The sequence below is a fragment of the Pelobates fuscus genome, chromosome 9, assembly GCF_036172605.1.
Source record: "Pelobates fuscus isolate aPelFus1 chromosome 9, aPelFus1.pri, whole genome shotgun sequence".
NCBI classification, from domain to species: Eukaryota; Metazoa; Chordata; class Amphibia; order Anura; family Pelobatidae; genus Pelobates; species Pelobates fuscus.
The window spans coordinates 159,559,502-159,572,011 of record NC_086325.1 but is presented as its reverse complement, the minus strand read 5'-3'; the positions used below and the strand labels follow the sequence as shown (position 1 = coordinate 159,572,011).

Here is a 12,510-nt window from a genome sequence, read left to right as displayed (position 1 = left end):
CACATTAGAATAAGCGAACGTATCATAGAAGTCAATGAAAGAACATCTATTCAATTACTAGAGAGAAGTGTATCTTATTTAATGGAATCTCATGCAATGTGGGGTATGAAAATAGTCTGTAAATGTCTATATCGAGGGTGCCAATTGCAGTTCTATATATGTGCACTGTGTTATGCATTTTATGAAAAGAAAACTGAACAAGTTTGGACCTCACGGGCATCCTGCTTAACTACATACCTGTGTTATAACTTTCTCTATGGCTGAAGCTGGTGGTTAGGTTTTCCAAAACATTAAAGCAGGGGTGCCCAAAAGGTAGATCCCCAGATGTTGTAGAACTACAACTCCCATGATGCTTTGCATGCCTTTAGAATGTTTTAGAATGACAAAGTATCATGGAGGCTGCAGTATAAAACATCTGTGGATCCATCATCTACCTATTGGGCACCACTGCATTAGAACAAAGATACGAAGACATCGTAGATATCAAAAGATTGGGTTAGATTAATAAATGTCGTCGTCAGATCACGTGTGTACCCCATAGGTTTCCTACTGTGGATCTCTCTACTGTGACTTTTAGGAACATGTTACTATGATGTAAAATACTTCTTCTCACGCTCCGTAATGTTTTCTTTTCATTTGTTTAGGTGCGAGACCCAAGAGGTTACAAAGGACAAGTATGGACAGCTTGGATTTAATAAAGTTCCCCTGTGAGAAGGTAGGTGCTCACAACTCTACACATCAAAGTACCATCCCAGCATACTGGCAGGGCACTCGCCATTTAACGGTGAATCCAGTTTAGACTGCTCGCGATCTTATAAAACGAATACATCTCTCGGTGTTGGGGAAGGTGGGGGGAAATCAAGGGTTAAATGCATCTACATTACTTAGTTTTCCTATAAATGTAATTTGGTTTCTGCCACCTTCCAGTCATGTGGTTGGGCTAAAGTTCCCCAAAAGACGTTTTAAAACCATCCCAAACGGGAACTTATATGTAAAATAAAGCTGTTGGTGCTTATTGATTTAAAGGGACAGGTAACCCCCTCAGACACTATTCGTACAGTTTAATAAATTAAGATGCTGGCACAGTTTAAATGCTACAGTTGAATTTAAAATAAGCTAAATTAAGCTTTTTATTTGCTTTTTCCCCTCTGCAATTCAAAGGACCAAAATGGAGACAGTCACCATGCGCTGGGAATGAAAAAGGACTTCACAACAAAACCTACGAGGAGTAAAAAATACAGGGACAATCAGTTTCTCACAGACCCAAAATTGCAGGATCCCGCCCCAGTTTGTGCAGCCGATGTTAGAGTCCAGATGCCCCATCTGGTAAGGAGTAACAAATGTTATGCAGAGTTCTGTTTTTCTTGTTTTGTGCCCTCAGAGGAGGGTTTAATCGGTGGATACATTGTATTAAGTATTGGTAATCTGTGTTTTATTGCCTGTGTTCGCTGGTCCCAGTGACCATATAAAGCGGCCCTCCGTATGCTTCACCGGTCACACAGTCTTAAAGGGTCACGCCAGACGCCTAAAGCACCGTACCTTGCCGAAATGCTTAATATGTGAAGAGTGTATGCTCTACTTTTTGTAAAATGGAAAAAAAAAAAGTGCAGATTTTAATATAAATTGTTACTTTTATAAATTAACCTGGTTACACCCCCTGCCCAGTCCATCAGATAACCGGTCCTGTTACTTCCTGGTTTGGTTAGCTCAGTGGAGCTAAACTCAAGAGGCAGCAATTGCCCAGAGCACCTGCCTTGCAAAGACTTCTCATTGAGCTGCATTGGGAAGTCTGTGATTGGACAGACACAGAAAGTCTGGGCGGGGCTAGAAGGGGAGGGCTTTTCAAAGGCTGCAGACAGGAGATCTGCAGCTTTTGCATGTTTTTTTTTAGGAATGCACCAACTAAAAAAGTGAATTATTAAATGTATGCATATTTTCATTAGGGGTATATCTACTAAACCGTTATATTTATTTTGTATTTGGGCAATGGTTTGTCCCTTTAAGTAAATAAACGTTAAGGAGTGTGAGGGAGGATTCATATTTCTTAGATTGGAAGTATCTCAGAAATACATGAGAGTTGCACGTTCAGTTCCCAGTCAAGTTAACCCATTCTTGTATCATTCCACGTTTGATTAAAATGATCACAACTGCGTTTAGCTAAATTAAATATACTTTTTCCGGGTATGCAGAATGTTATCAATATTGTTAATTGAATTGTAGAGATATGCTTTTGTACTGATTCACTTGTATTATCACCTATGGGATTTTCTAACTTAGGCTTCGATTTATTGTGTTTGAATCAGGACCAGAAATTATTAAGTTCTGTTAATAAGATGTAAAAAAAAATATTCTAATGAAATATTTACAAAAAGTCTCAGACTGTAATGGTGACTTACGTAGATTTAAGAATAAAAAAAACATTTTTCATATAATTTATCTACGTATGTCACTATTACAGACGTTTTCTAAATAATTCATTAGAATATTTTTTTTAACCGGAAATTATATATAAATATGTACAAATATCTAATTCTAGGTAGATCTGTTATGTACCCAGTGTTTATTACATGACTGTAACATTACATTTACATGTAGGCAGACTCCGGTAAGCAGATTGCCGGTGGGTGTTTTGTATAGAATCCCGTGACCATTATTCAAATTAAGAGTTCAAAGACTTGTGTTGGATACTCTGTGTACCCTTAGTTATGTTGTAAGCCTTCAGAATTTGAGACCGTTGTTCTAGCTGTGAATCTCAGTCATGTAAGATTGATATCATTTAGAGGAATTAAAAAATATTAACATGGGCCCTTTAAATGATCTTCCTTTAAAGTGACACTGTTCCAATTTTACTTTTGCTGTTTCATTATATATTCATTTTAGACAGAGCGATTTGTTGATCTATGTGTTGCACGTTCTGGTTCTACACAGAGGTGAACGATGCATAATTCTCCCCACATTACCATCTTACCGTGCAGCAAGGGTAGGCAACCTTCAGCACTCCAGTTGTTTTGTGGACTACATCTCCCCTGATGCTTTGCCAGCATTATGGCTATGAGAGCATTATGGGAGATGAAGTCCACAACATTTGGAGTGCCAAAGGTTGCCTAGCCCTGCTTACCGGATTAAAAAACATAATCTGCGCCTTGAAATCCCAGGGAGAACATGTAATATTGTACGTGTATTTTTATCGTTCTGAGCTGCTTTGGCATGTTGCTTCGTACTTAGTCCTGACAGGTTTGTGAGCGGAGGTACTGCTGTGTCTGCCGTATGTTGTTCTATTCTTGTATTCAGGGTGCTATGGTGATTTCTCCAGCTATGACGCTAATCTGAAATGGTGATATATTTCTAGACATGACATATATTTTGTTTGTTTTCAGGAGCAGAATTCCTGTCCATGAGGCAATCTAAAATTACCATTTCTGTCACTTTTTTAAAGGATCAAGCTTGTGTGTGTGTGTGTGTGTGTGTGTATGGGTGTGTGTGTGTGTATATATATATATATATATGTATATGTGCATTCTATTCTGTACATATTCTGTGTATGTCTGTGTGCATTCTATTTGTGTGTGTGTGTGTGTAAATGTATATTTGTATATTATATATACGTGTGTGTGTGCATGTTTTCTATATTATATACACGTGTGTGTGTGTAAATGTATATTTGTATATTATATATACGTGTGTGTGTGCATGTTTGTATATTCTATACACGTATGTGTGTGTATGTTAATGTATGTTTGTATATTATATACGTGTGTGTGTGCATGTTTGTATATTCTATATACATGTGTGTGTGTGTTTGTGCATTATATACGTGTGTGTGTTTGTGCATTATATACGTGTGTGTGTGTGTATGATCTGTAAAAATATAAGCAGAACACAGCTGCCAGGTTTGTGACTGAGTGACTGTTCATTCAGGCACGTTATAGCGGATTATAAACCCAGGGATAATTGCAGGTTTAACAGGGTAAGCAAAAATAATGTCTCTTCATTAACCAATTACTGGAACGGCTGTGGACATGGGGGGGGGGGCTATTGTCAGGTTTTAATAGCAATGTGTGGCACGGTGTATGCACACATTTTAGGTAACTTTGTGTTGGTTGGGAATAACTGCCCCTGGATCCCACTCTCATTATGCACAGCCAGCCATTTAGCACCATTAACTAAAACCGAAAACTGCAGTGCCCCAAATTTCACCCTTTGTGGCAAAGGGCATGCAAAGTCCCATATTACATGAGATAAATGCCATGCTATGCTACAAACTAAACTGTAAATTATATGCATGTGGTGTTATTTTCGATTTTTTGTTTCCCACTATTCCTGCAATTTTCTCTAAAAAGGCAGTGTTTGCATGAAAATGCCAGAAGGCAATGAATGTACTCACCATAACAACTACATTAAGCTGTAGTTGTTCTGGTGACTTTAGTGTCCCTTTAAGTCCTATATTGGATAGTGGGGGGAAAAAGTTGGCAACAAAAATCTCAGTTTGAATGGTTTTATTTCCAGTATTGATTCACATTCAGGGCTTACCTTACCTGTTTACCCTAACTGATGAAATATTCCTGTTTTTTTAATCTGTATATGTAGATACCACCTCTGGTGAGAGTTTGTTTCTTGATACTATTACCACTTTTTATTAAAGGATCACTATAGGCACCCAGACCACTTGAGCTTTATGAAGTGGTGTGGGTGCCAGGTCCATCTAGGGTTAACCCTGCCTGCTGTAAACATAGCAGTTTCAGAGAAAATTCTATGTTTACAATAGGGTTAATCCAGCCTCTAGTGGGTGTCTCATTGACAGCCGCTAGAGGCGCTTCCGCGCTTCTCACTGTGATTTTCACAGTGAGAAGACACCAGCGTCCATAGGAAAGCATTGAGAATGCTTTCCTATGGACTGGCTGAATGCGCGCGCGGCTCTTGCCGCGCATTCACCCAAAGAGGGAGGAGAGTCCCCAGTGCCGAGGGAGCCCGGAGGGGGGAAAAGGTAAGGGAGAAGGTAGGTGCTTCCACCCCCTAGAGCCTGACAGGAGAGGGACCCAGAGGGTGGGGCACTATAGTGGTCCTTTAAGCAGTTTTTCTTAATGTAGGAGAAAATAAATGTATCATGTGTATCAGGACACGGGCTTTGTTTTAATCATATTTAATGTTCGAAGCAAGTATAAGTATGCATCGGTCATAGAAAGAGCAACTTGTAAAAGAAAAATTAGGTTTAGTGAGTTCTCATGGCTGCACCGCTGATCCCGAAGTCTCTGTGCCTTTAACGTAAACATTGATCTGTTCTTTAACCTCCATACCCATTGGCGTTGCTGAAACAAGGACGGCCAAATCAATCATTTCCCAGCCCAGCATACAGCTCTCTTAATTCAGGCTATCCATGGGGCTCTGCTTAGGGCACCCCTAACCACACAATCATTCATGCAGTTCAAGGTCACAAAATATGCCGTGCTATACTGGCATAAAATGATATTCCGGCAAAGGCCAACGGGACAAACTCAGAGACATATAGAATTTGATGGGTAATTGCCAACATATTTGGAATAAAAATGTTCTAAAAATTATTTCATTCCCCTGGGTGATTTTTTTAGAACGATGTGACAGAAGACATGTGACAGCTGTGATGGCTCCAAAATATGCAATTAAAATCGTACAGATTCACGTTTTGCCTCGGAGATTCAAAAAAACAGTCATAATAGAATTATTAAAAAGGATAAATGTAATTAAATGGCACCCACTGGCATGGGCTGAGATTGCCCAGTGTAAAAGTTTTTATTTTGGGTGCAAAAGTTTCAAATGCACGTTACACGTATCAAGCGAGATTGTAGGATCTAATTTGAAAAATATCTGAATGTGTATATAGTAAGAGTAAAGGGTCTGTCCTAACGCCATACAGCTATGTATAGTGGTTATGGTGCAAAGAGGCTGTAGGTGCCGCCATCCCATGTCATAAATGCCACTGCTCTCTGGCACCATAGCCCTCTCCTCCCAGCCTCATTGATAATGTAACATTTACATTTCCGTATTACTAAAATCAGTTTTGCAAAACTTTGATGGCGATGTTTGGCTGATTTTGGATTCCATAAAGCAGTGCTCCTCAACCCTCTCCTCAAGGCACACATAACAGTCCAGGATTTAGGGATTACTTAGACACTACTGTGTCTAAGGTGTTCAATGTGTTTATAGTTATTATTTTTAATTTTATTTTTTTAACACCATAGACACACCTGGGTAATCTGTTGTGCCTTGAGGAGAGGGTTGATGAGCACTGCCTCAAAGGAACATTCAAATATAAAATGGGGGATACTACAGGAAAGATAAGTCAGTATTCTCTATGGAATAATATACTTAAGGAAATTGGTGAAGAAAGGTAACTGGTGAGCGCAAACGGGTCTACATGTATGGCAATATAAATGAGGGTTTCTTTCATTCCATAAGGTTGTTATTTAAAGATTCTCTAACACCAAGTCCAATGCTAGTATGTATGTATGTTAGTATTTATGTATGTATTTGTATATATGTCTGTAATAGTTTGTGTTGAACTATGTATGTTTGTTTATAATATGGTTACACTTTATATTCTTTGCCAATATGGAAAAAAAAAGTAAAATAAAAATGAAACATAAAAAAATATATGAGATATACTTGCTTCCTGTATGTGGTTCTATGCTATTTTTATTTGTGGGTTTTTGTATTTTTTTTTTTAAGCCTTTGTACATTTCTTTAATTTAAGTAGGTTATCAAGTAGCTGTCACTTTAAGTATTTTAAGTGTTTTGCACCCCTTTAACCCCTTAAGGACACAGGACATGTGTGACATGTCATGATTCCCTTTTATTCCAGAAGTTTGGTCCTTAAGGGGTTAAATGAAGAGATGTAGGATGCTTATACTAGCCTATGTGGTCATGTGGGATTTACCATGATGGCTGTTAGGCTGTTATTAGTTGCTCGTAGGCAGATGCTTCAAACATCCAGTGAATGAACCCCGCCCCCGAGGATCACTCACTGGATCCTGCATGCTGAGAAATGTTTGGAATTTTAATGTACCATTACATAAATCTGTACGAATACATGGATGTAGTAAGCTCTTCTTAGAATATATTAAAGTATCTTATATTTTAAACTATGCCCAGCAGGTGACGCTTTACAGTTTAGTTCTCTCTACACATCATTAACCTTAACTTTTTCTATTCTTTCCCAGAAATGTCTTGATTACTTCCGTTTCTCCTTACACTTTTAGTCCAACACACAACAAGCCTATTTTAGTTTTCCTTTTGCAGACTATAATAGCCGTGTGGTTTTTGGCCGCCATATAAAGTAAACACAAACTTGTGTATCACGTGGAAATACATGGATATTTTTATCTTAAGTAAATTCCTAGTAAACACTTACAAACACTTCTCTGTAAAACCTCACAATGATTTGCAAGCCAAGTTGATATAAAATAGGTTTCTGCACTGACATTTTTATTGGGTAATTGTACTACTCTGTTTATTTTTGCGTATAATATAGTTACGGTATATGGACTGGTATAATAAACTTCTCCTTTCTTTATTTCACAAATCATTCTTCATTTGTGCGCTAGCTGCGATTAATATAGTTTGTGCGTGTGTACGAGTGCGTGCAAAGTAGTTTTCATCATAATTCTCTTGCCGTCAGAGATAGTGGTAGTCATTCCCAGGGCAAGCGATAGGATGACGTAGGCCAGTGTTGACTAACCTTGAGACTGCAGATGTTTGTGAAATACATTTCCCAAGATATTCTGCCAGAATTTAGGGTTACAGTTTGTTTAGGGTTTGGGGGTACTAACCACAAGACGCTGTGGCTTTAACTCTTGTCGCTCCTAGCCAGCATTTTTGCATAAGGCTTTTGATAAATGCTTTAGCTTGCAAACCGTATAATTTCAATACGTCCTGAGCTGTAACATGTATTTTTACCAAACATCTCCACTTGTCATGCACACAGGGCGATTAATGATTACAACAACAGAGACAGGAGAGGTTTGTTGAGTACCGTATATAGATATGTTTGTTTGCCATATAGATGTGTAAATGGTGCTGTGCAAATTGTCGATTAACTATGCACAAAAGATCACAATAATAGCTTTGAACGGTACATTAAATGCAGTCCAGTGACTCTCATTTAGTTACAGGGCTGCGTCTAACGCTACACGTTAATCTGTGACGTGTCTGCCAAAGGACCAGTGATTTGCAACACTATCAATCTAAAACACTGTATTAAAGCCTAAATATTAAATATCCTCAATGCTGTATTCATTTTAAACTAGCATTGTTTCTCGTTTTTAACTCCTGTGTGTTCTCATCCTACAGTAAAAGAGTGGAATGCATGCTTAATATGTGTCTTCTTCTGTAGTTTGATGTCCTGAGCGTCTTCGTAATAAGCCACTTTGTGTTGTGCAGACAATCACTTTGCCACGTTCTTAAATTCCAAACCCCCTTTAATTATGGTTGTATTAAACGGGTTATTTGGTGAAATGGTACAGAGAATTCTGTTTGATTTACTTGCTAATTATTTTCAACGTCTCCTCCAGCAGATGAGTCTTTCTCACTGTTTACTTTTACACAGCCGGTGTGTCTTAGAACTATCATAGTTTATGTGTCCATTCTGTATCCCCAGTATTGAACCATTTTTTGGGGCATAGAAAGTTTTTAAAGGATCCTTCTCAGGGATAGCTTAACCAATAGGGCAGCCTTTTTCTAAGCTTTGCCTGCTGATCTGCAAATAATGCACAACAAAAGATTTTCTTGAAGGGACACTCTAGGCACCATAACTACTATTGCGAACTTAGAGCAAGTGAGACCAGAATAACCTGGTAGGTGTCAAACTGTTTGTAAAATTTTGATAGAATATCGTCTCCCCAAGGCAATAAGGTAAGGGTGGTCGTGCCAATGACCCAATTTTGTCACACCCAAAAAGGAAGCCGGTCCCCCTAAAGAATTGACAGGTCAGATTCACGCCAGGCTGACTGCCTGCTCAATCAAGCAGGCCGTTCCTCCGAGGGCAGACCTTTCAGGGAGCATGGTATCAGTACTCTCTGCAGTGAGTTTGTCTAATGATGCGCTTGCGTTATACTTTTTGGGGACAGTTCCATGGTGTGCCCAAAAAGCAGGACACCAGGGAACAAGGTCGGGACTGGGTTCCGAAAATCAGGATGGCCGCACTAAAATCAGGATAGTCTGGAAGCCCGAGGTTTGTAGCAGTCCCCAAGCTCTTCTCTGTATTAGAAATACAGGGAGACGTCACAGTCCTCCGCATGTTTCGTGCAAATGGAAACTTCTGCCAAGGACAGGCTGACAAGCCATATTTTATCCTGATTCGATTGCTTCCTTCCCTATTTGTGTAATAGATGCCTCGAGAATGTGTGCTGGGTAACACTTTCGTCTCCCTGAGAATGAGTCTTGGCAGCAGTCATCTGTTTAGCAAGTTGGAGCCCAAAATCCAAAACAGCCCTGTGGTCAGAAAACCTTTCTTTGCCAAAAGCAAATTTAACCCCTTAAGGACACATGACGTGTGTGACATGTCATGATTCCCTTTTATTCCAGAAGTTTGGTCCTTAAGGGGTTAAACACAGCAGAGTTTATTCACTAAGCTCCAAATGGTAATGGACTGAAACCTGAATTGCCAACTTCAGGCTAAAATAGCCAAACGTTTACTATAGTTAAAGGGACAATATAGTCACCCAGGCCACCTCGGCTTATTGAAGTGGTCTGGGTGCAGTGTCTCTGTACCCCTTAGTACTGAAATTTAAAAAATTGCAGTTTTTTAAAAATTTGAATGATTACATTGCAGGACTAATACTGCCTCTAGTGGCTGTCAATCAGACAGCCACTAGGGCACTTCCTGGTGGCCAGGCGACTTTTAGTCGCCTATCTCTCTACAGTAAGGGGTTGAGGGTATCCCATACATTCAGCATTTGCAACCTTTACCTTTGCCCATATAAGTTGCTTCCCTAGTGCAAGATTAGGCACTCCAGATGTTTTGGATTAAACCGCCCATGATGCTTTGCCAGCATTATGGGGGATGTAGTCCACAACATCTGGAGTGCCAAAGGTAGCCTACCCCTGCGCCTAGCGCTTATCCTACTTTGTTATTGCAAATGTTATGCCCAAGTATGCCCAAGTATCCAGCATCGGAAACCTTTTTTGTTCATCAATTCTCCATATTTGTCAGTTTAGTAAATAAACTCCATTTTTCTCATACCCAATCTCCGTTTCGCACACACCTAATATACAGCATGGTTTTGGGCGGTCAACCCGCCGCTGCTTGTTAATCCAGGGGGATTGTGTTACTGTTTCTTTAACGCTCCCCTGGATCGGTGACCTTGCGCGATTGACCGTCAGAACACTCTATACTTATTTATTTTTTCCTTGGTCTTTAAAAATGACTGTTGCAAAAAAAAAAAAAGCAGAAATGATAATAAAATAGAAAGTAAATTAGCGCTGTGTTCAGCCTGATAAAGCTGTCAAGATAATTCTGGAACAATATAACCTTCAAATGTTAAATATAGCCATGGTTACTTTAGGCTTGTTATCTGCAGATTGTTCCGAATAAAGAAAGCGATGATTATTTAAATGGAGACTGAGCCATCGGAAGGTGTGTTAGCAAAGTGTCTGCTACAAAACTGCAGTGAACCCGCCAAGATCTCCCAAAGTGCTCATTTAACTGATACGCGCACGGGTGCAGCTATCATTTTCTCGACAGAAATGTAGTCGGTTTCTTGGTCAGCCTTTGGATGGCTGTGAATAATGAGAGTCCCAGTTAGAAACTCTGTACAGTTTATTTTGAAAGGTCAGGTGGCAGACCCTACCACTGTGGTGGCTAATCTTGCCACTGCAGAGGTTTGTGGGTACATGTAGTTGGTACTATTCTCAGCTGGGCACCGCGCCTGACTTGGAATTGCCCTGCAGTCAATTTATTAGCTTATGTCTGTTGAAGGGAAATTCTCTGCCCGCCACCGATAAGCGTGTCAGTTTTGTAACAAGTTTATGACCTTCGTTATAATACAATGTCCAGGGTTTTGTTAAGGGCTTTTGTTGTTTTGCCACCTGGGTACATAGAGAGAGGGTGATAAATAACAGAGACAGCTCTGGGCACTAATCTTTCATGATGGGTCTGGCCGATGACAAGTGCCCACTGGGGCTTCGTGAGGGGGGGGTTTCAGAGCCATGGAAACACGGCCACGTAGGCCAGCAAGCTAGCGAACATCAGTCGCCTCAGAAGGAGTCCTGCAGAGCTAATAGCAATGGCGTGATTAACTCTTTCATGGTCCAAGACGTGGATTCTGGGTAGTATTAAATTACAGAATGATTTATTGCATGGCATTCACTGCGATTTATTTCATTCTTCGCGTTCAGTCATGATATTTGAGTTGTCGTATTCCAGTAATCTAGATACAAAATAATAAGTTATCACAGTTTCTTTTTATTGGACTGAAATAAATTTGTAGTGATGAGCCTTCGGGAGTTCCTTCCTTTATCAAGTCTAAAGCATTACTGATCTCCATTCACTTCTATTCCACTTTATAACATTCTCTACATTCCATGGACACCTATGCATTTCTCTTTTCATTCCCTCACTGTTTGCATATTTTTCTTCTTGTTCCATGACCCCCTACACATTTCTCTCTCCACCCATCACTTCCCGTGTATTTCTCTCATTGTTCCGTGAACCCCTACACATTTCTCTCTCCACCATCACTTCCTGTTCGTTTCTTCTTTACACGCCATGACACAATACTCAATTCACTCTGTGCCGTTGCACTCCTCACTGTTATGTCTCTTCGCACCATCACAACCTTTCACATTTATCTTTTTTTAATGCAATGACAAACTCCACACTTATCGCTTTCTGTTCCATGACATGCTGCACACATATCTTTCCCCCCACATTACTCCTGCTTCATTCGCGTCACTGCTCTCCCTCTGCATTCCGCATTAAACTATATTAAAGGAACACTCCAATTTAAAAAATATATATATATATATATATTTTTTTTTTGCGTGTTCCTTTAACCCCTTAAGGACCAAACTTCTGGAATAAAAGGGAATCATGACATGTCACACATGTCATGTGTCCTTAAGGGGTTAAATGCCTTTTTATGGCTCCTTTTCCCTGATGATCACCTACTGTCAGGCAGCATTATCTCGCTGTGAATGTCAACCATTCAGATGGTAAAACCATAAAAAAAAAGAGTTAATTTTGTGGTAGTTTATATAATTGCTGTCATAGCTAGTTATTTACAGAGTCTAAAGGACATGAACCTTGTCACTCCTTCAAATGTCTGTGCTGCACCTGACTAAAAATAATGTTTAAACCATCAATGTAATTATTTCTCATGTAATATTTTTATTTTTTTTATTTCTCTGTTTCCATACTTTAAAAAAAAATAACACCCTGTTATATACACTTCTAGAGTACGCATTAAAAAAAATAACAGTACAATCTCTAGAAAATGTACTTTTATTCCAGCTCCTGTGTCCTCTGAGCCCGCCATGAAG

The 12,510-nt window shown here is 39.5% G+C and overlaps 1 protein-coding gene across 2 annotated transcripts in view; it reads left to right on the top strand.

Moving 5' to 3' along the window:
• GPSM1 (G protein signaling modulator 1) overlaps positions 1-12,510 on the top strand; it is a 186,753-nt gene that overhangs the window by 127,447 nt on the left and 46,796 nt on the right. For both annotated transcript variants that reach the window (XM_063432877.1, XM_063432878.1), the window contains exons 10-11: positions 645-715; positions 1,162-1,326. In XM_063432877.1, the coding sequence (XP_063288947.1) occupies positions 645-715; positions 1,162-1,326 (236 nt within the window). The remainder of the gene's footprint in view (positions 1-644; positions 716-1,161; positions 1,327-12,510) is intronic.